This window comes from Cornus florida, unplaced genomic scaffold, assembly GCF_030987335.1.
Source record: "Cornus florida cultivar Cherokee Brave unplaced genomic scaffold, ASM3098733v1 CherokeeBrave_3.0.0_Hap2_Chr01, whole genome shotgun sequence".
NCBI lineage: Eukaryota > Viridiplantae > Streptophyta > Magnoliopsida > Cornales > Cornaceae > Cornus > Cornus florida.
Window position 1 is genome coordinate 97,210,077 of NW_026775571.1, and position 22,177 is coordinate 97,232,253.

Here is a 22,177-nt window from a genome sequence, read left to right on the forward strand (position 1 = left end):
ACGGTGTGTGGGGGAAGGTTAGACGTACGCATTCGACCGTGACCTCCATGTCACATTGTGGGTATTTGATATCTGCTATAATTTTGATGGATGAGTAATGTAAGTAAATAATTCTTGATGCTATTTGTTAGGTGAGTAATGTGAGATTTGTCATTGAGGGGTCATTGGGTTATATATATATATATATATATATATATATATATATATATATATATATATTATCATTCTGTCATGAAAGTTGGGGATTTTGGTTTGGACCAAATATTGCAATTATGGCTCGAGTCGGTGAGAGTTTGTAGTGTGCTTGTCAATGTGGTTCTTTAGTTTGGTTAGTGGTCGTTGTACAGTAGGGGTTAACTATAGTTCCCTGTGCATTCTTCTTTCTCCAATTTTCTGGGGTCGAACATTCTCTTCAACATCATTGTCATCCTTGCCTTAATCCCATAGTAATAGGGTCGACTTTTCTGTTCATATCTTTTTCAAAATTTCTTCCAAGTTCATATTTTTGTAAACTTGGGAAAGAAAATGTCTTAATCTTGTTTTTGTTTCTCTACACCTCCCAATGATCACTTGGTGTATTGAATTATTTCTGGTATTTGTGCTGAGAGTTCTTTAGTATTGCCTGGCATATAGGAAGACCAAAATGTCCAAAAATACTTTTTGATTTGCCATTTCCTCCTATAATGCTCATTAGGTGTTTACTTATTTTCCTGATCTAATTAAAATTTAATTGTGCATCTGACTTGGAGAGAATTGGACTTCTATATCTGTTTATTTCAATTATTGTATAAAAGAAGTAGCCCAGCAGTGGAAACAAAGTTTCATTGCAAAACCAAGAATGGTATTGCAATTAAAAAGGGGAGGAGCTAGGCAGGGAAGATGTTATTGACAAATTTTCATAATAAAAAAAAGCAATAGAGGAAGAAACAGAACACCACTAGAACTGTTCAGTAACAGCACGTTGCGATTTTTAACTCTGCCTCCCCTCCAACAATGTCCTATACAACCATCGCTTACACATTTGGCAGCATGCCAACAAGGTTGTCACCGCCACTGACAACCAACCCCCTCCTTACTACCATGACAACTTTTGATTGCAAATATTACTTTTCTGACAATCAAGATGTCATCACCATCGTCAACCACGTCCACCTGCAACTTCAACCACGTCCACCTGCAACCTGTCACCATCATCATTTGAAGCTTCTGATCATTCATAAATAACCATCGCCTCCTCCTCTTTAGTCCCATCCCATATTCTGTATGGGGGTAGATATTGGACATGTACATGACGCGGACACTTTGTCCTGCAAAATCTGGAGGAATAGGAGACGGGTATGTCAAGTATATGATGATATACCAAGGTATCGCATGTAGTACTAATAAATTTTGTGTTAATATAACATATATTTTCATGTATACTATCTTACTATGCCCTCTAATATTCAATATATACTTTAGACATTTAATTATGCATTTAGACATATAATTTATGAGTTTTCATCATATTTTCTTTCGCTGGGAGTGACCATTTATTGTCATTCTTTTGAATAATATTTGTTCTATTACAAATTTGGGCACATATGTATTAAAAATCATTCCAACATTTAGTTTCACATTTGTTCCAGCCCTAATTCCAATAATATCTCAAATTCCTGAGATTTAACCAAATGACTAAAGATTAAATTTATTAAATTTCACTGTAAGATTTTCAAATGTTTTTCAATAGTCAAGGAACATCTTATTTTACCAGTATCGTTGCACTCTAAGAAACTCTTCCATGTTTTATATAATATCTGGCTTTCATATTAGACCTATAAAAGAAGTATCTGGTTTCCAAATAAGTTGCTATGATATTCTTTTATCTGCATTAGAAACGAGCCAAGTTTTATATATGTGCACATACAAAAATATATGTATATATGTGTATACGTGTGTGTGTCTATAACTTAGATATAACTTTTCCTCTTTCTGTCTTTTATTTATTTTTATTTTTATTTTTATTTTTATTTTTTTGGGTGGAGAGAGGCTGAAAATTGTTCAGATTATATATATAGGGGGACTGTTATCACTATTTGCATGAGAGATTAATCAAGAGCTTTTGATTTCAGGATGTGGATGGTGCCTGAAGTCAACGATATTGTAAGCACAGCTGAACCCGAAGATGAAGGAAGAAACTTAACATCTGAGGATTGTAATCCAAAGCTAGTGAGTGTATCAATAGACTTCCATTTTAGCAAAAGCCAAAATTCGGTGCATTCAGAGCAAACTTTGGAAGAATGGCTTTGTTGGCTACTAGAATATTTGTTAAAATGAATGAACCAGGCAACTCAAGCCCTTACAGAGAATGGTTCAATTAAAGCTCATTTGAGATCCTTGATCGGCTAAAACGAGCTGAATTTAATCCTAGTTTAATGCTTCTTTGACCAAGCTTAGACACCCTCCAACTTGACTTAGCAACTTGTTTACAACTCCATTTTGTTTAGAGTTATTTTTTTGTATAAATTCCAAAGGGTTGCCTAATGCAGTGTTCTGTCACATATCAGAAAAGTAAGTGTTTACTAGGATAGTGTTCGTCCTACTGCCCTACCTTGTTCTCAAGGAAGATATTGAAAGTCAAATTGTATTGTTGAGATGTTTTTAGTTCCAATTCCGAGATGGATCCTTTCTCTTGCTAAGAACGCATTTCTTTTAGTTGGAAAACATGAAAGCAGTTTGTACATGATTTTAATGGATCAGTTCAGTAGTGAAACCAGAAAATTTTGTGAGAACATAATCTAATGATGACTAAAAAAAAAACAAATTTATAACAATTTAAATTCCAGTGGCTACCACAATGATCCAGAAGTCATTCTTCTTCCAAACTCAGCCTTAACCAGTCACACTTAGTTCCTCTAGTTTAGGTTTTGCTTCTTCAGTTGCTTTTCCTGGCTATAGTATTGACATTTTTGTAGTACTTTTGGTGTTTCTGTTTTAATTCAGCAGAAGGTTGTAAGCAGGGAATCAGGTGGCATCCCAACAGAAGTTTCAAGGGTGCATCATGCCATCCGGTAGGCCAACCTGATGCTTATTTGAGATTGATTTAACTTATTTCAGTACCCTACTCTGTAAAATAATCTAATTGCAAGGCGCTTCAATGGAATGCAGAAAATTATATAGAAAAGTCAGAAATTTTGAGAGTGCATCAGCTTCTGCAAAGACAGCACATGAGGCTCTACCAAAGGATTTTTCCATATCTGTCAACCCAAATATTGCTCAGTCAAATGCTAAAATAAAATATTTAATGGTTATAGGAATCAATACAGCTATTAGTAGCAGAAAACGAAGAGACTCGGTTCGGGAAACTTGGATGCCACAAGGTGCATAAACTGGCTTTGTAGAATCTTCTAATTTTGTATTTGGTTGGTTTTACTTTATTTTAGTTGGTTATTCTCTTATATCATCGATGGATTCTTTTATAATATATAATAAGGTGAAAAGAGAAGGAAGCTAGAGGAAGAGAAGGGCATTGTTATACGCTTCGTTATTGGTCACAGGTGAGAATTGATATACCTTTCAAGAGCTTATGTGAGTTAAGGGTGTAATAACATGTTCTTCTATTTAGTACGATTTGCTGCCTTGGCATAGTTATATATTAGGGATCTGGTCAAATTGTTTTTTGCTATTCTAGTTGTTTTAGATCTAGTCTATGACTTATCAGGATTGAAATAAAGTACCATTGTATTTGTTTTCTATTTTGTAGTGATGCAATTACAAAGCCAGCACCTATTTACCTAATATGATAAAACACAAAAGAATTTCTTGCCACCCATTGCTATCCATATATAACCTGGAACCATTGAAAATTATACAGTCTAATAAGTTTACCTATCATATAGTTGTAAGGTTGAAAAAATAATCTATTTGATTTTAACATTTCTTTGCCAATGTGTTTGTAAAAGAACAAGTTATATGTTGTCTTGAAGGAAGGCCTGGAATAGTCATGGTTTAATCATGCATGATTTGCAGTTCTGTATTGTACTTATATTTTTGGTGTTTGTATATCATTAAGGTTTACGCTTCAGGATTGATTAGTGGAAATGAGTTTTGCTAACTGGCTTTCTAATCATGTTACTAGTTCATCATCTGGTGGTGTTGTTGATAAAGCTATTGAATCAGAAGACAGAAAGCATGGAGACTTTTTGAAGCTGGTGATGTTTCTTTCTTGTTTCTATAGAATATTCTGATTTTACTGCACAAGGCTATTTTTTTAATAGCATGAACTACTATGATCGAGGACCAAAAAAAGGGTATTTCATTGATACTTTCTTGCTTTGTTCTTCTATGTGCCTTGAGCAGGACCATGTTGAGGGCTACCAAGAATTGTCAGCCAAGACAAAGACATATTTCGCTACTGCCTTTGCATTGTGGGATGCAGATTTCTATGTCAAAGTCGATGATGATGTTCATGTAAACATAGGTAAAAGGAATTTCCAGTTTTTATCTGTAATCTGTTACAGTACCTTGGTTTCTTGTTTTGAGAACATATTGAATAAAATGTAGTTTCTGATAAAAATCCATCGATTAATTGAAGTAATGAGGTTACATCTATAGGTTTTATATCATAACCAACCTTTATCACAAAAAAAATATGCACAAAAAAAGAAGAAAAAAAAGAAAAGAAAAGAAAGGAAAAAAATTGTAATTAAAAGAGAGAGAGAGAGGGTAAGAATTACAAAATTACTTTTATTTTGGGGTAAGTAACAATTTCTTTATTTGTGAAAAAAGAATTTGAAGTTTTGCCCTTCATCTTTTTATATTTGTTAACGGCCACTTGTATATAATGGTGAAATGTGTGGTAGAGAAGATGAGTATGAGATACGTCATGAAGGCTTTATGAAAACATTTTGAAAGAAAAATAATTCTCAATAGTTAATAGTTAATAAAGACCCAAATTTTTCAATAATTATCGTTGGTCTTCCTACTGTAATGGAAAATTAAAATGCAGTCCCATTTTCCATGCTAGATAACTGCATAAGTTGTTTATGTAGTGGCATAATTTTGAAAGATAGCAATGCAAAATAACTTACAGGTTTTCAGGTGTTTATGTTGTACGTAGAATTAATTTGTGAAGACATATATTTAATGCACAAGAAGTTTACGTGATTATGTCCCCTAGATTTCTTTCTGGAGTTGTATTTTATCTCCATGCATGAAGACTATCGTCACTGATTGCTCCAATAAATGGATTTGAAGTCCAAAATTCCAGTGGATGGGTGATTTAACTCCCTCTTTCATCACTTTGTTTGAGATTTATATATATATATATATAAAATAAAAAATACATGAATGATAAAAAATTGAATGGAATAAGTTAAATCTATGACTTCAGACACTCAACGATAATTTTTTATGATTAGATGGCTCTAATGTGGCATCCCTAGGTGTGTTAGCAGCACTATCATCTTCCCAAGCTACATTTCCTTCTAAAGTTGTTAGTGTGCAACTGCATTTTGAAACTTGAAATGGTTTTCTATATCGGAAGCTTATACTGAATATAACCTTTGTCTTTATTAGGGGTCACCGAATAGAATTGAGTATTCATTTTAATATAAAACCAGCTTTTAAATGAAGACTGCCTGTTGTTATTGAGAGGTGATATTGTGTTTCATATTTAATTCTTTTGGTCTGACTGAGTTCATAAACTCTTAATTTACTACAGCAACACTAGCAAGGACTTTAGTTAGTCACCATAATAAGCCCCGGCTATATATCGGTTGCATGAAGTCTGGTCCCGTACTATTTCGAAAGTAAGCACAGTTCTCTGAGATTTCTTTTACAAATTATTTTTTGATTGGTATTATTTGGTTTCTGAAAGGTTCTTATTTATATAGGGGAATGAAATATCATGAACCAGAGTTCTGGAAGTTTGGTGATACAGGAAACAAATATTTCCACCATGCTGCAGGACAAATATATGCTATATCAAAAGAGTTAGCTGCTTATATAGCAAAGAACCAGTAAGTTCCCACTTGTCTTTCTAGATTAGGTTGAACAACTTTGAAGTCTGATGATTGGACGAGCCACCTTGAACCATTAAGTTCTGATTTCTTGTGCTGTATTTTTTCTTTTCGAGTTGGAAGAGGTTTCAGACCATTTTTAACTTGGTCTACAATTTGATTGTATCAGCAAAGGCTGGTTTTGGTGCTTAAGGAATTCAATCTCACTTCTAATGATAGTTTTGTGTTTTTCATCTTAGGAATGTGCTGCACAAGTACGCTAATGAAGATGTTTCATTAGGAGCTTGGTTTATTGGATTAGATGTGGAGCATGTTGATGATAGGGGATTTTGTTGTGGTAGCCCACCTGGTAAAGCTTAAAATTATAGTTTTGAACTGTTGTACCATTACTTCTTCTAAGAAAAATATATTTTTTTTTCTTTCCCTGAATATCAGTTTGGTGAATGCTGGGCTTCGAAGTAAAATCTAGGGAATCCATGTGATACAACATAGGAAGTCACGTTCTGTATATGTGTAAAACAGGAATATAATATACCACGTTAGTCTTTTATGCCTTGACTAACACAGCAGTATTTCATAGAACCCACTGTCTGGCCGGATCTTTGGAATAAATGATATGAGAAAAACATGCCTACCTGTATAATAAAGTAATGGTTGTTCAAAACATATAGTTCGCTTCAATACATTAGACAAATTTGTCATTTATACTTTATGATTTTATCCTTGTCTTAATATTGAATTTAAATGTTCGTCAGTTGCCTGTTGCCTCGGTGCTTCCCTTCGTATACCCAGCAGTTTTTCATTTCAACTATGTGCCGAGAACAGTGTAATGTGACTAAACTAAATAGGAATATGTGAGTATGTTACTAAACTAAATAGCAATATAGGATGCATTTTGTTCACTGTAGAAGAGAAAATCCCACAGCCCTACATGATATGGTACACCACTAAACTTGGGGCCCTTCTGGTTGATTTGTCTAGGTTGACCACGTTTTTGGTTAGTTAGAGTGTACAGCACTTGCCAATTCTAAATTTTTGTCACTCCAAAATAACAAGAATTAAAAAGATTAGAGAAAATTAGATTATATATGCATGCACATATAAAACAACTACTGCTTAATTATGAAGTAATATAGGGTTTGGTGATGAAACTTGTTACTGCAGATTGCGAGTGGAATTCTCTATTTGGCGACCTCTGTATTGCTACATTTGATTGGAGCTGCAGCGGGATTTGCAATTCTTCTGAGAGGATCAAGGAAGTTCATGACCTCTGTAGTGAGGATGAAAGTGATTTATTGACTGCAATCTTTTGATCGATGAGCTGCAATTCTTCTAAGCTTGAAAGATGCCTCGAGCAAGCAGACAGATGATTCAATATACATGCTGGTATAGATAGCATATGTAATACTAGAATTTAAAACAATACATTTTTTATTAATAGTTTGAGAAAGACGCTCAAATGAGGGGAGGGGCTTAGGAGGCTTTCTTCATTATAGCTGATGAGAAGACCAACCTCCTCTGGGCGGCTGCAAAGGATGAAAGAAACAGTGCAACCCATTCCTTAAGTAGTTGGAGTGCTTGAATGTAGGTTTCTCTGCCATGGCTTAGACCTGCATTATAAGTTGTAATGTTTTTGGGTAACTTTTCGCCTACTTTTGGCCCATTCAATTAATAATGTTGTTTAGCTCTCACCGTTCCCTACTTTTCATGCTTCCAAGTAACGTTTGTTCTCATTAAGTTCTTTATTTCATGCTGAAGCTTTGTAGATGTCAAAATCTTCATGTTAACTAACTTGCAAGGGAGCAGTGAGCCAAAGGTCCTTTGAAGCTCATGCCAAGTCAGACAGATCCTAAGAGAGAGTGAACAAAATGGTCGAGTCAACTTAGCTAGATTGATCCTAAATTTCTTGTTATGTAGGGAACAGAATTCCTTCCACTCTGACTTTGAATGCATGTGATGGATTGATGGCACGATGATTAGTATAGAGCTAATCCTTACCCTGTCATAATTTTACCGTCCGACTGGTACTCTGACATAGAAACTATTGAGGTTTGCTGACAGGACCTCTTGTTTGAAGTTATCAGCTTTACCCATTGAAGAATGTCTGTCATTATGCCTGAGCTGTGGCTGTGTTGTTCCGCTTAGTTTATGAAGAGAAGGTCTTAGCTTCTCTCAATGAGGAGAAGCGGGCATCATCTGGTGCCTTTTGCCTTATGTTGGAGGAACAGAACTAGCACCACAGCAGAAGAGCCGAGAAATGCACTCTTTGAATTTATTGATGCTTCTTTTAGAACCTGTGTGAATGTCATTCAGAGTTTGTCATGTTGAGTATGTGAAAGATGCATCATGGTTGGAAGATGAACTGAAAGATTGGAATAAGAACAAAAGCTTGAGAGAAAAATGACATTTAGCAAGAATATATTTAGAAATTAATAAAAATTTGTAGTATATCTGCTTCTTTTTTTTTTGGTGGGTGGGTTTGATTTGAAAAATGATTAGAAAAAACCCCTTGAAAAAGTGCAAATATTAAAAGAATTGGTATATGCTGTAGCAGCCTTCGTGAACTTATTGCAATCCAATGATTTAATTTTAAAAGTGGGAAGTTGAGAGTTCAAGTAATGATAAGCGCAAATGGGGTGTATGAATTTCTTTTTGTTAGGCGCTAAATGTTACACATTTTAGCCTATTTAGTTGCATGTTTTATTCTCTTAATAATAGTTTATTTGTAATTTTACATTATTTTATTGTTTTTATATATTTCGGGCTTTAATTGTAAAATCAGTCAAGACCAGTGATTGCTTTAACAGATGACATTCTGTGGGACTGAGCAATGTTGAAGATCAAGTCTAATTATACTTAGAAAATATTCCAAAAGAAGCCACAAGTTGATGAGAATGGAAAAAATAAGAAAATGAAAACTCCTTCTCTAAAAAGGAAACTATCGCTGAAGTTAGTAACTTGAACCCGTTTTGGTAATCTGGCTATATCTCTCTTATTGAGTGTCAAAACAACTAAATTCTCGCGTAAGTTGAAAGGAAATTCAAAGAGCTACAATTTTGTATTTCACGAGGATTCCCTAAAACAGTTGTTTACCTTATCAAAATTAGTCTGGAAGTTTGTACGAATTTTGGAGTCCTTATTTGACAGAATTTCTATGTATGTCTTCTATAAGAAAAAAGAAACTTTAGGGCTGATATTTATTATTTAAAGGGAGTCCTCTACAGCGTTGAAGGAATATACAGAGGAGCTTGAGGCTAAGATCAGAGAGGAGCATTCAGAAGAAGGAAGGGATCAATCCATGGCGGTGAAAATGTTTTCCTCAACCATGAAGAATTCTACTCCAGTCATGCTTGGCTAAACGCTTTGCTAGGGTTGTGATGTAGCCCTAGCTTAGCACACTGGTTTGATTATATTTAATTATTGGAGAACAATTTTTATCATACATGATTGTGTAATCTATAGGATTTTTAATTAACTTTTCAATAAGAATCGGTTTTAGAGTTTTAATTCAATTACAAATATTTTTTTTTTTATCTTGTCTTAGATATTTTAATCTTGTGATTGAATACAACTCATTCGCTTCTTGTAGTTGTAAATGAGATGATTACACAATGGTATTTCTCTGAATATAATGTTAGAGATTTGATAGATTGTGCCTAGAAAAGATAGACCATGCCACACCCTAGAGTAAAGTAAATAGGTAGATGATTTATACTAATCGAAGATAGTCCATGCTTAACTTTAAATTATATTATTTTCTAACTGAATTAATATGTGCTTGTAGTTATGATTAATTCTCTATGCATGTTATATGATATATCTCCAATAAATTGATATAATTGACGGGTGGTGCGATGTTAGTGGTGAAGTCATACCCCTAGTTCTCTCCTCTATTTTCTACATCCTATTTAATCATTGTTCTTTAGTTTATTTTATTTTCTATGTAGTTAATTTAAAATTAATCATCACAATTCGATTATCCTACTTTCAAGTTAATTTGAAATTTAAGAAATCTGTTGACAAACTTATTTTACACAAGTTCCTTGGGTACGACACCCTTACAAGTAAACCCTATCTGTAAAGATTCGAGCACTTGCGAGTGGTACATATAAATTTTACAACAAGTTTTTGGCACCAATAACTAAAACAAGTCCCCAGCAACGGCGCCAAAAACTTGTTATGAGATTTATATGTACCACTCGCAAGTGCACGAATCTTTACAGATATGGTTTAGTTGTAAGGGTGTCGTACTCAAGGGACTTATATAAAATAAGTTTGTCAACAGATTTCTTAAATTTCAAATTAACTTGAAAGTAGGATAATCGAATTGTGATGATTAATTCTAAATTAACTAAATAGAAAATAAAATAAACTAAAGAACAATGATTAAATAAGATGTAGAAAATAGAGAGAGAACTAGGGGTATGACTTCACCACTAACGTCGCACTACCAGTCAATTGCATCAATTTATTGGAGATATATCATATAACATGCATAGGGAATTAATCATGGCTACAAGCACATATTAATTCAGTTAGAAAATAAGATAATTTAAAATTAAGCATGGACTATCTTCGATTGGTATAAACCATCTACCTATCTACTTAATTCTAGGGTGCAGCATGGTCTATCTTTTCTACGCATAATCCATCAAATCTCTAACATTATATTCAGAGAAATACCATTATGTAATCATCTCATTCACAACTACAAGAAGCGAATAAGTTGTGTTCAATCACAAGATTAAAATATTTAAGACAAGATAAAAAAAATATTTGTAATTGAATTAAAACTCTAAAACCGATTCTTATTGAAAAGTCAATTAAAAATCCTATAGATTACACAATCATGCATGATAAAAATTGTTCTCCAATAATTAAATATAATCAAACTAGTGTGCTAAGTTAATGTTACATCACAACCCTAGCAAAGCGTTTAGCCAAGCATAACTGAAGTGGAATTCTTCATGGTTGAGGAAGACACCTTCACCACCATGGATTGATCCCTTCCTTCTTCTGAATGCTCCTCTCTGATCTCAGCCTCAAGCTCCTCTGTATATTCCTTCAATGTTGTAGAGGACTTCCTTTAAATAATAAAATATCAACCCTAAAGTTTCCTTTTTTCTTATAGAAGACATACATAGAAATTCCGTCAAATAAGGACTCCAAAATTCATACAAACTTCCAGGTCAATTTTGACAAGGTAAACAGCTGTTTTAGGGAATCCTCGTGAAATACAAAATTGTAACTCTTTGAATTTCCTTTTCAACTTACGCGAGAATTTAGCTGTTTTGACACTTGATGAGAGAGATACAACCAGATTACCAAAACGGGTTCAAGTTACCAACTTCGGCGAAAGTTTTCTTTTTGGAGAAAGAGTTTTCCTTTTCTTCTTCTTTCCATTCTCATCAACTTGTGGATTCTTTTGGAATATTTTCTATGTATAATTATCTTGACTGATTTTACAATTAAAGTCCTGAAATAAATAAAAATAATAAAATGATGTAAAATTACAAATAAACTATTACAAATTTTACGCCTAACACTTGCTAATAAATATATATATATATATAATGACACTTTTTTTTCCCCTAATAGGGTTAACTATTAAATTAAAAAATAAAAAACATTAAATTAAGTTCAGTACCAAAAAGTAATTTTGCTTTTTGGTTTCTTGGGTGTTGACACCTTAATCCATACTCAATTTTCTTTTTTTCACCATCCATACTCATTACTTACCCACAACTTATTATTTCCCACACCTGTATGATATATACAGACGCACATGATTCACTACAATCAATACGGCAACAAACTTCTAGTAAGTTCTAAAATCATGGGCTTGGGTTTATCCATTCAATTTAAACCCGACCCATTACTGTCCGGGCCGTTCGTTTTAAAGAACCGTTAGTTATGAGAGGGCAGTTAGTGGGCATCTCTCTCCTATAAATTTCCATTTGCCAGCGGAGAGAGAGAGAAACCGCCAAATGGGTACTGTGAAGTCTTACGATGCTAACCCGTATATGGTTTCTGCTTCCTGTAGATTGATTATTTCTCTTTACTGAACAGAGGGGGTTTGAGGAGACTTGCTTCAGAAGTGATGTATCTTGGAAATTGACGCTTTTGCTTTTGCTTGGTAGTTTTTGTGCTGGAATGTTTTTCGTTAACAGGTATTTTTCTTTCATGGTTCTGTTAATTTCCTTCAAGAATGGCTGATTTATGTACTTTTATGTGAGGGTTTTTTGATTGCTTGACTGATTTATGCATTTTGGCAAAGTGGGTATCTCTGTATTTTAAGAATTATGGGGATTTTTCCAAAATTAATTTGAGGGTTTGTTGTGAATTTTTGGTTTTACATGTTATTTAAGGGTTACTTATTGAGTTATACTGGGGGCGAGGCCGGCAACAAAGGTAAGATTGCTCCATTGTGATACGTAGGGTTTAGGGTCGAAACAACGAAACGGGCTAAGTTTGCCCACATGTGACTCTTCCCAATCCCGTACTTGCAGGATCCTCGCCCACTGGATTTGCCCTTTTTTAGTGAGTGATATTATTTGTTGGGTGATAATGCACATTGGTGAACGAGAGGTCATTTATTTCTTTTTTTTGGCAAGAAACTCGCACTTATTTTTCCTCCGATTTGAACCTGACCTTCTACTTTGAAAAGTGAAGAAGCACCACTAGGTTACAGCCCTCCATTGGTATAGTGGTTGTTGGGGAACTTAAAATTAGGCATTTTGGTTTAGATTTAAATATTGCATGGTTAGTGTGGGTGAGAAGCTAGGGTGTGCTTGTCATTTTGATTCTTGAATTTGGGTATTGTGGTCTAGACCAGGGCAGTTCTAATTTTCTCTTAAATCTTTTATCTTTGTTCAAGAACTCGGTGGTTTAGACTTTAGATTAGGGGCCGGTTCTAATTTGGGTGTTGTGGTTTAGACCAGGGGGGTGGGGTGTTGGAGGATGGGATGGTAGGGGAGCAATTGTTTAAGTTATATATTAAGGTGAACTGCTACACCATTTAAACGTCATACTAATCAAGAATTTTTGATATCAGGATCTGGGCGGTGCCTGAAGCCAAAGATGATAGAAGAAACTTAGTTTCTGAGAATTTTATTCAACTTGTGAGTATCCATAATCTTCCATTTTACCAAAATCTTATTTTGGTTTCATGAAAAGAAGAAGAAAAAAACAAGAAGAAGAACATTATTTTGGTGAATTTGGAGCCAACTTCAAGAATCCCTTGATATTCTTAAGAACAAAGTCTTTATAGAGATTGGCTACTCATTTGAGATCCTTCATGAGCTTTCCAAATGCAATTCTAGTCTGAAACGTTTGAAGTGAGCCCAAACGACCTCGAACGCTAGTCAACGACTTGTTTACAACTTGCCCAATTTCTTTTTTATATTAATTTAAAAGGCAGTATTACCGAAATGCTGTGTGCTGACATTACTAGTTATTAAATCCAAAAAAAGTGTTTATATAGGACAAATTTTGTCTTACTGCCACAGGCCGCGGGTAATTTGTTCTCAAGGAACATGTTCAAGGCAAAATTGCCAAAAAAATGTTTAAATAGGACAATTTTATATTAATTTTGTTTGTTGTAAAAGCCAAGAAACAGCTTAGGACATCCTATTCATAAGATCACTTCAGTTGTGACGTCCAAGCAAATTTTGTAGGAATATGTCCAAACAAAGTTTCAAAGGCCGTAAGGCCATCTGGTAGGCAATCTGATGCTTGTTTGAGTGGAAGTTCTCTTGTATGCAGTACTCTAGCTTGTACAGTGACCCAAAGGCAAAGCTTGTTTTTGGGATGCAGAACACTAAATAAAAAAGTCAGAAATTTTAAGAGAGGATCAGCTGCTGCAAAGACAGCACATGAGGGCTCAACCAAAGAATACTCCCATATCAATAAACCTAAAAATTGCTAAGTCAATTGATAAAGTAAAATATTTTATGGTTATAGGAATTAATACAGATTTGGATAGCCGAAAACAAAGAGATTCCATCCGAGCAACTTGGATGCCACAAGGTGCATAGACCTGGCCTTGCAGTTATCTTTTAATTTCAATATTTGGTCTGTTTTACACTATTCTAGTTGGTTATTGTGTCTGATATATACTTGATGGGTTAGTGATAACAAATATTTAGGTGAAAAGAGAAGGAAGCTAGAGGAAAAGATGGGCATTGACGTCATAAGCTTTATTTTGGTCACAGATGCAAGCTAATAGACCTTTCTTTGAGCTTGTGTAAGTTAAGGGTGTACTTGTATTGACATTATTGTTCTACAGGGTGTTGATTTGTAAGCATTGCATAGTTACATTAGGGATCTGGTTTGTTTTGGTTTTTATCATCTCAGGAATTGGCTGCACAATTATGTCCCATTCAGACGTTTCAGTGGGAGCTTGGTTTATTCGATTAGATGTGGAGTATGTTGATGATTGAAGGCTGTGTTGTGGTTCAACACAAGATAAAGCTCAAATTTTGTGCTATTTTTTAGTTCAATTTTCTTTTTTCCGAAAATCATTTTGGTCAATATCAGGCTTCAATGAAGAATCTAGGGGAATCAATCTATACAATATATGAAGACACATTCTATATCTCTTGGGAGAAGGAATTTATAATACCGCAATCAGTTTTTGACAACCTTGACCATATCATCTAAATTTTGCAATAACAGGTTTGAAATAAACATGGTTGCATGTTATATAGTAATACTTGCTCAAAGGATATACAATACTTCAATAAGATAGACTAACGGATTTTTTCTATTTCATAATTTTATTTTTTCTTAATACTAAAATTTATTGTGCCGGTAATTTGTCTGTTGGATCAGTGCTCTCCCTGATGGGTGACCCGGGGTACCTGCTGAGTTTATAACAGTGTAATTGGCTAAAATTAAGTAGGATAAAAGCCAGATATCGGGTAGTTATCTTTACTGATCACACAGACACACACATTTGTTTTGTCTTGAAAACAACTATGGGGATACCTCAACCTCTGTTGAATCGATCTTCACGTTTGTTGGAGTCCCCAAATTATTCACTTGTGATCCTAGACCTCTCTACATGCCATGGAATTCCATTTAATTTCTGGGCCTTATGGTTTAGTTTTCTATATTAACCATGTCATTGGTTAGTGGGGATGTGGCAGCACGTGCAGCTAGCTTAAACTTGTCGCACCAAAAGAATGAAAACTTGAATAGAATAGGGAAAGATAGATTATTTATATATGCAAATATAAAACAATCGTCGTTTACAAATTAATATTGTCACTGCAGAAGTCGATGGGGTTGCAGATTGCGAAGTGACTGCTCAAAGTGGTGACATCTGTGTTGCTACATTTGATCCAAGATGTGGTGGGCTCTGCAGTTCTTCTGAGAGGATCAAGGAAGTTCATAACCGGTGCGGAGAGGATACATATGAGAATGCTTTATGGATTTCATTCTACTGAGCGATGCACAGCAGTTCTTCCAAATTGAGGAAAGAAACTCTAGAGTAAGCAGGCAGATGGTCTTTTTCAATATGATTCAATGAATGCTGAGCAAAACTGCGAGACACCCCTTCTTGAGAGGTGATTGCAACAGTAGCTAAAGATATCTCAAGATGAAGTACAGCCTTTTAGTTCAATCCTGTTGATGTCAGAAGAGTGGGTGAGGAAGGGATTGCTGTGGGGGGCCAGCTCTCTCTATTTTAGCTGATGAGGAGGAGCTAGACGAGCCCAACGCAATGTGGACTGCAGAACGATTACTATAGGTGTCTCTTCAACGGCCATTGAACTCGATGGTAAGTTGAAATGTTTGTGGCTGTGGACACTATTTTACCTTCCTTTTTGCTCCATAAAGCCATATATCTTGAATTAAGCTGTAATGGCTTCCCTACGTCCCTGCTATTCGTTATTGCAAGTAGAGTAACTTTGTTTACCTTCACTAAGTTCTTTCTTTTGCGCTGAAGCTTTTCATTCTATAACTTCAACAGTTCATAACATCTGCTAGTGGTGTCTATGAGAGCCTAACTTGAGCTTTTGGAGAAAGAGAAATCGTACTTAAGCTAACGGACACAACCCTCGTTCCAGGTAATGAGATGTGTAGCTTTGAAATCCTGTGACAACAGTTATGGCATTTTCTGATTGAAAATACATAACAAGAAAATGAATGATTCCTGTGCTGAAAAAAGAATTCAATCTACCGTCCTCATTCATCTACATGAGTTGAAAGTTATAGATTAGTGACCATTTTCATGCATGCTCAGTTGAACAAATCAGAAGCTCACTTATATATCTATCTTCGATTTTAAACAGCAAATAATTTCATTCTGCCAAATTTCAAGTTAAAATAGCTAATCATTTAACACACACACACTTTTTTTTTTTTTTTTTTTTTGATAAGTAATCATTTAACACACACACACACACACACGCATACATCTAGTGGAATTAGGTATATCTTTAGTGTGTGAGTGAAATATCCACAGCTCCGTGAAGCATATTCATGTTCGAAGTAAACAAGAATCCTAAAATTGAACTAATATTGTATATTTCATCCATATGCATGGTTTGGCCTTTAATGATTTATACTAAATAACTGCACATTTGGAAATTATGCTGTTCCTAACAGAGTATTTTTTAACTTCTAGGGAAAATTGCATAATACCCCCTGAACTCATACTTTTTTTGCCCGAAAGCCCCTAAATTATTTTTTGACAGAGGATTCCTAAATTATTCAAACCCCTACTTTAGCTAGCCGTTAAGAAGTAAACAAAATGTGTCACATGCTTCAATGTGACTATTACTAATTTATGTAATGATTGAAATGCCCATTTGGAGGACCAAAATGCCCTTGACTTATTTAACTATAAACCCCAATCTCCAATCATCTGCAACAAATTTCTTGTGAGGGCAATACTTAGGACTAATAGTTTCTAATTAACTAAACCTAACAACAACTCATCGTTAAACAACTTGCCATGAATAAGCAATTACAGTACACAAAACCCTAATCTGATCAGCATGCAGAAACTATTATAGCACACAAAGAAAACAGTTTTTGTTTTTGTTTTTTTTGTTTTAACTGTGTTCAAAATAATTGTTCATGGAAAGGAATGTACAATCTTTCTTAACTTCCATATCAGTGTACCTTAAAAATCATTGAAATTCTTCAGAAAATGTACAAAATTTGATTGAAAATAAAATGCATGGGGTGGCATATTAATAACTGCATTCATAAACCTATACATAAACTAGGAAAAAAAAACCCGGATATATATGATCAGCTACTTATAACTATATATAGGCTGTATATTTAAGTTGCAGTAATTAACACTTCAATTAGAAGATTTAATTTGATAGGTTGGATCGATAGCAACAACCGTGTGGTAAGAAATTATCCAAAAAAAACCCTTGTGGTAAGATGCAATGAGTGCAATTCTGATGATTTTCATAAAATTGAAGTAAGGCATGGATCACAATGTGCTACGCATTTCTCATCCAAGAAAAGAAAATTGTTAATGTGCATGCATGTACTTGAAAGTGCTATTTTTGTCTTTTGACATAGCTTTAGCAATAATGAGATTAAGAACATATATAGAATCTTTCACCCACCTAAACCACTTTGTCAATTAAAAGTGAGGACCTTTATGCATACATACATACATACATATATATATGTATATATCGGAAATATCTCTTGCACATGAGTGAACAAGAAATTTATCCACACTGAGCCATGCATACTGACTTTGGATATGATTTTTTTTTTTGTTGATAACTTCTTATTTTACACTTGAATCATATCCAACTGTTATTATACATTTGAATAAATTTCTTGCTCACTAGTGTACAACCGATCATTTCCGATATATACCCCAGAATTGGTACATTTGACATGGTTTTTCACTACTCCTATTCACTCTGCTGGTCCCTTATATATATATATATATATTAGTTATACCTTTATGCATATAAAAACTAATAATACAAATATAATTAATTTTCTAGGATTCCTAATACATCCTCCACCTACTACACAACAGTAGCTTTATGAAGGTTTTGTGGTCAGATTGAATATTTATGTTAATGGCCCTAGGTTGATGCCACTGCAAGAAACTAGGTACTGCAAAAAACTAACATGCATGTGAGATACAAAGGCCTCATATACCTGTATATATATAAGACTCAAAAAATATAAAGATGATCTAACATATATGTATATATGACAGGAAACAAGTATTTGGAGTCAGATTCATGGAGTGTAATTTTTCTAGAAAATCAAATAGAAAGGAATAGGGGAAATTTTTGAAACACTTACCAAAGAAGGTTAATTTGATAGAAAGAGAGCTGCGATTATCATAAGAAGTTACACGTGATATTGGCACGGCTCAATCGAATAATAGAACTCTGTGCTGAGCGCTGCTTTTTGGTTGAACCGTACCAATATCTCGTGTATAGAGTTATCCAGCATTCCGTGTCTGAACTCAGAGATTGAATCACCCGAGCGCGCATATAGACACATATATATGCATGGAGAGAAAAATAGTCTTGAAATAAATGTGCAGAAGAGTAAACAAGACATGGAGAAGATGAAATAAGTGGGGAGATGAAGATGGCCTAGGAATATATTGTTGTATTGAAGATGTTATATAATGTTCATAGTGTGTGTGTGTGTGTGTGTGAGAGAGAGAGAGAGAGAGAGAAATGGTTTTGAAGAAGTTGGCATTGAATTTGCCAACAACCCAACAACAAAAAGGAGGTTGGGTATATTTATTCAAAAGCTAATAGACGATGAAAAAGCTCACAGAAGCAAATGTGGAACTTTCATTATGCATTTATGGGGTTGGAAAAAGCATATTAACACTGTGACACCTGCAATATTTGAATTTCAAACCAAAAAAGGTTCTTGGTTGGTGGCCTGATTTTTTTTAGCAGTGTTTGATATCAATTCTTTCTGTGTAACAACTTTGAAAGCGAAATTACCTTTCCAAAAATTATAAAAAACAAAAAAACATTCAAAGCGAAATTAGTTCATTTTCATCACATAAAGCAGTCAAAAAAAATTTCTACCGCCTTTGAATTAAGGTTTGCTTGCATTGTGGTCATTGGAAAACTGGTTCTCTAATAATGACTAACGTTGTTTCAGAAGATTGCAACCATTACCCAACTCCCCATTTGCGATATATGGACTATAGCTAGGACTATAGTGTATGAACACAGACCAGGTTTATTGTTGTTTACATTTATGGAAAATGACCTAAAACACTAACCGACGTCTTCTCTGTTTGGCGGGCGTTTTATTTTTTAGTGTGTTTTTGTCGGGTACTGTAACAGTGAACAGTGAACAGTTAAAAACACGTGTTTGATAAAAAAATATTTTGTTTTACATAGTGTTGAAACATTTCGTGAATAGTGGTCAAAAATCAAAATACCAATTTAGTGTGTTTACAGCACTATAACAACAACGGGTACGGTAAGGATGAATAGTAAAAAAAAAAATTTAAAATACTCTTAAATGATATTTTTAAACTAACCATTATATTTTTCAAACTTGAAACGTTTTTTTACCAAACATGTTTTATGTTTTTGTTTCAAAAAATTTTGCAACAAATAAACGTTACCAAATATGCTTCCGATTACTATTCAAATTACTTTACAATAAAATATAAAATACAAAACGCCAACCAAATAGAATACTATACATGCCTTAACTGAATTCCATATTTACCCATATTTACTTTCATATATATGTTTTAAGTGGATTCCATATTTATCTTTTAAAATATATCTAAAAGATAAAACTGTTTGGGCTGTTGTTTTAGATCTGAGTAGTAGTATCATTTTTCTTAGTTTATTATGTAGACAAAATAATTCTTGACTATGAAATATTAATTAAGTAGTAGTCAAAAGAGTAACACCTTCTTAAAACTTAAAAGGCCCCATGAGTCCATGACAATAGTCCTAGCTTTCGATTGAATTTTTTTTCCTTCTTTGAGATATATAAAAGGTTAAATTATTGATTTTTTTTTTTTCTTTGAGATATATAAAAGTTTAAATTAATAATTTAATATAACTTTCAATTAGTAATTAAATAAAAGAGAGCTCATAGTGAGAAGGCTCTCAAGATAAGCAGTGTAAATAAAATATTTCTTGATAATGAATATTTTTACTTTTTGCGAAATTTATTGTTGGTCATAAAAAAAAAAAAAAAAAAAAATGAACAATGAGCTGTTGTGTGTGGTGAATATTTTTTTTAAAAGATCTTTTTCCTTGCAGTGGAAATTAACCCGAACATGAAACTCTTGTGACAACCTTGTAAATCTAATATTAATTTGGAATTGATTTCCAAAAGCCAAATTAACTAAAAGGTCAACCACTAGTTTCCTTTTATAGCCCTGCCTCTCTCCATGCACATTAAAGGGGTGTGATTGAATTAATCTAGCCAATTAAGAAAATGATTCTTACACCTGCAAGTGTTGTACTCAACCAATTAACATGCGTTGAAGCGGTAAATTTATATTATAAAATTTGAAAGAGAATGAGATCTACTTATATGAAAATGGTAGCATCAGCTTGATTTCCTGATTGGAAAGTTGAAGCATTTCAGCCCTCCCATTACGCAACTATTGATTGTGCACATGCATCCCAACCTCCCTAATCAACTCCACTCGTCTGTGTGATTATAGGGAAACACTCCCCGCACTTTATGGGCCTAATTGTTTGGGCCTTCTGGACCCTACCATTTCGCCTAAAACTTTTATAAACACGTGGAAAAATGGCTTCTCTCTCTTAAAAAAGACAAGGGTAAATAAGGACAAAAAAAATTATTAATTAAATTTTTCTGAATTTGCAAAATAACTCCCCTGAATTTCTGTAAAAACACCAAAACTATAAATATAAATAAATATATTTTGGGCTTCCTCTCCCGCTCTTGCATTTTGTGATTTAGAATAGGACTCTATTACAAAATGCAAGAGCGGGAGAGCACCCAATCCCAAAATATTTGAGAGCAGAAGCGTCTGCATATTATTATTATTATAATGCATATATATATATTAATTAATTAATTAATTTATGTGTTATTATATAAATTTATACTGTTAAAAGTTTAGCCCTTAAGTATTAAGTTTGGCCCAATAAACATTATTTCATTAACATGCCAATCGCACAGCTCTCTCTCTCTCTCTCTCTCTCTCTCTCTCTCTCTCTCATAGATATGGTCACTTCCATCTCTTTCTTAAATCTTAAGGTGAAGCATTGAAAGGTTTGGTTTCTTCTTAAAAATTGGGTCGTTGTTTCATCTTTTTCCTTATCAGAGATGGAGGTCTGATTTCTTGCATCGGTGATGGTTTATAAGGTGGCTGTTGAAAGGTGATTCAAATAGAAATAGTAGGACAATACATATGAGATTTGTTGATTGGGGATCCATTTGAACCCGTGTTAAGAAACATGAGTTTTCAAATTGAATTTGCGAATTTACAAAAATAAGTTCTTGAATTCCTGTCGAATCCACTCTCAATTCGGAAATCTCTGTTTGGCAAATCATGTGACTTAGCCTGCTATATAATCCGACAAATAAAAACCTACTACGAGTCTATGTGACTATTTATGTGTCAAATATAATGAAACTCATATTGAAATATAAGATAATTAATTATTTAGAAAGTTGTAGTCCATTTTTTTTAGGTTTCATCTTAATATAGTATCTTTATTAGACTATTAAAGTGTCAATCACCATATATATCAAATTGTGCATTTATTATATATATACGTCACATTGCATCTTTGCAAGAACTGTTGAGATATTATATATTTCAGACATCTCCTATATATAATTAGATTGTATATCTAGTTATATATAAAAATTGTGTCTTTGATTATTAATATACACAAAATAAGGAGATGAATTTAAATTTTTTTGCAAAGTATTGAAAAATTGTAAAAACATTATAATTTTTGGTGTAGATTTTGTGCGAATCAAATTCTTATATTTGAGTACCATAAAACTTGCCGTGAAAACAAGCAAAAAAAAAATAAAAAAGAAGAAGAAGAAGAAGAAGAAGATGATGATGATACAACCATAAATGGAAAACTAAAAATATAAAAGAAATGAGATATGAAAAACTGAAAAATAAGGAAGAAAAAAGAGGCGTATTTTAAAATAACCACGTCATATTTTATCTATATCGGTTTTAA

The 22,177-nt window shown here is 33.7% G+C and overlaps 1 protein-coding gene and 1 long non-coding RNA gene across 3 annotated transcripts; both read left to right on the forward strand.

Annotated features, from left to right (window-relative positions):
* Positions 1-1,288: 1,288 nt before the first annotated feature.
* LOC132278357 (probable beta-1,3-galactosyltransferase 2) lies at positions 1,289-8,233 on the forward strand. The gene is made up of 12 exons (XM_059780155.1): positions 1,289-1,335; positions 2,112-2,208; positions 2,983-3,050; positions 3,148-3,359; positions 3,473-3,536; positions 4,118-4,190; positions 4,339-4,459; positions 5,702-5,789; positions 5,874-5,999; positions 6,239-6,348; positions 7,164-7,286; positions 8,145-8,233. The coding sequence occupies exons 1-12, from the start codon at positions 1,289-1,291 to the stop codon at positions 8,231-8,233; spliced, it is 1,218 nt and encodes a 405-aa protein (XP_059636138.1).
* A 3,707-nt stretch (positions 8,234-11,940) lies between these two features.
* LOC132308289 (uncharacterized) lies at positions 11,941-17,904 on the forward strand. Of its 2 annotated transcripts, XR_009482412.1 has the most exons (4): positions 11,941-12,169; positions 13,054-13,120; positions 15,276-15,780; positions 15,973-17,904. It is a non-coding gene; the product is annotated as an uncharacterized LOC132308289 (long non-coding RNA). The 2 variants fall into 2 exon arrangements; XR_009482411.1 differs by lacking the exon at positions 13,054-13,120.
* The last annotated feature ends 4,273 nt before the right edge of the window (positions 17,905-22,177 follow it).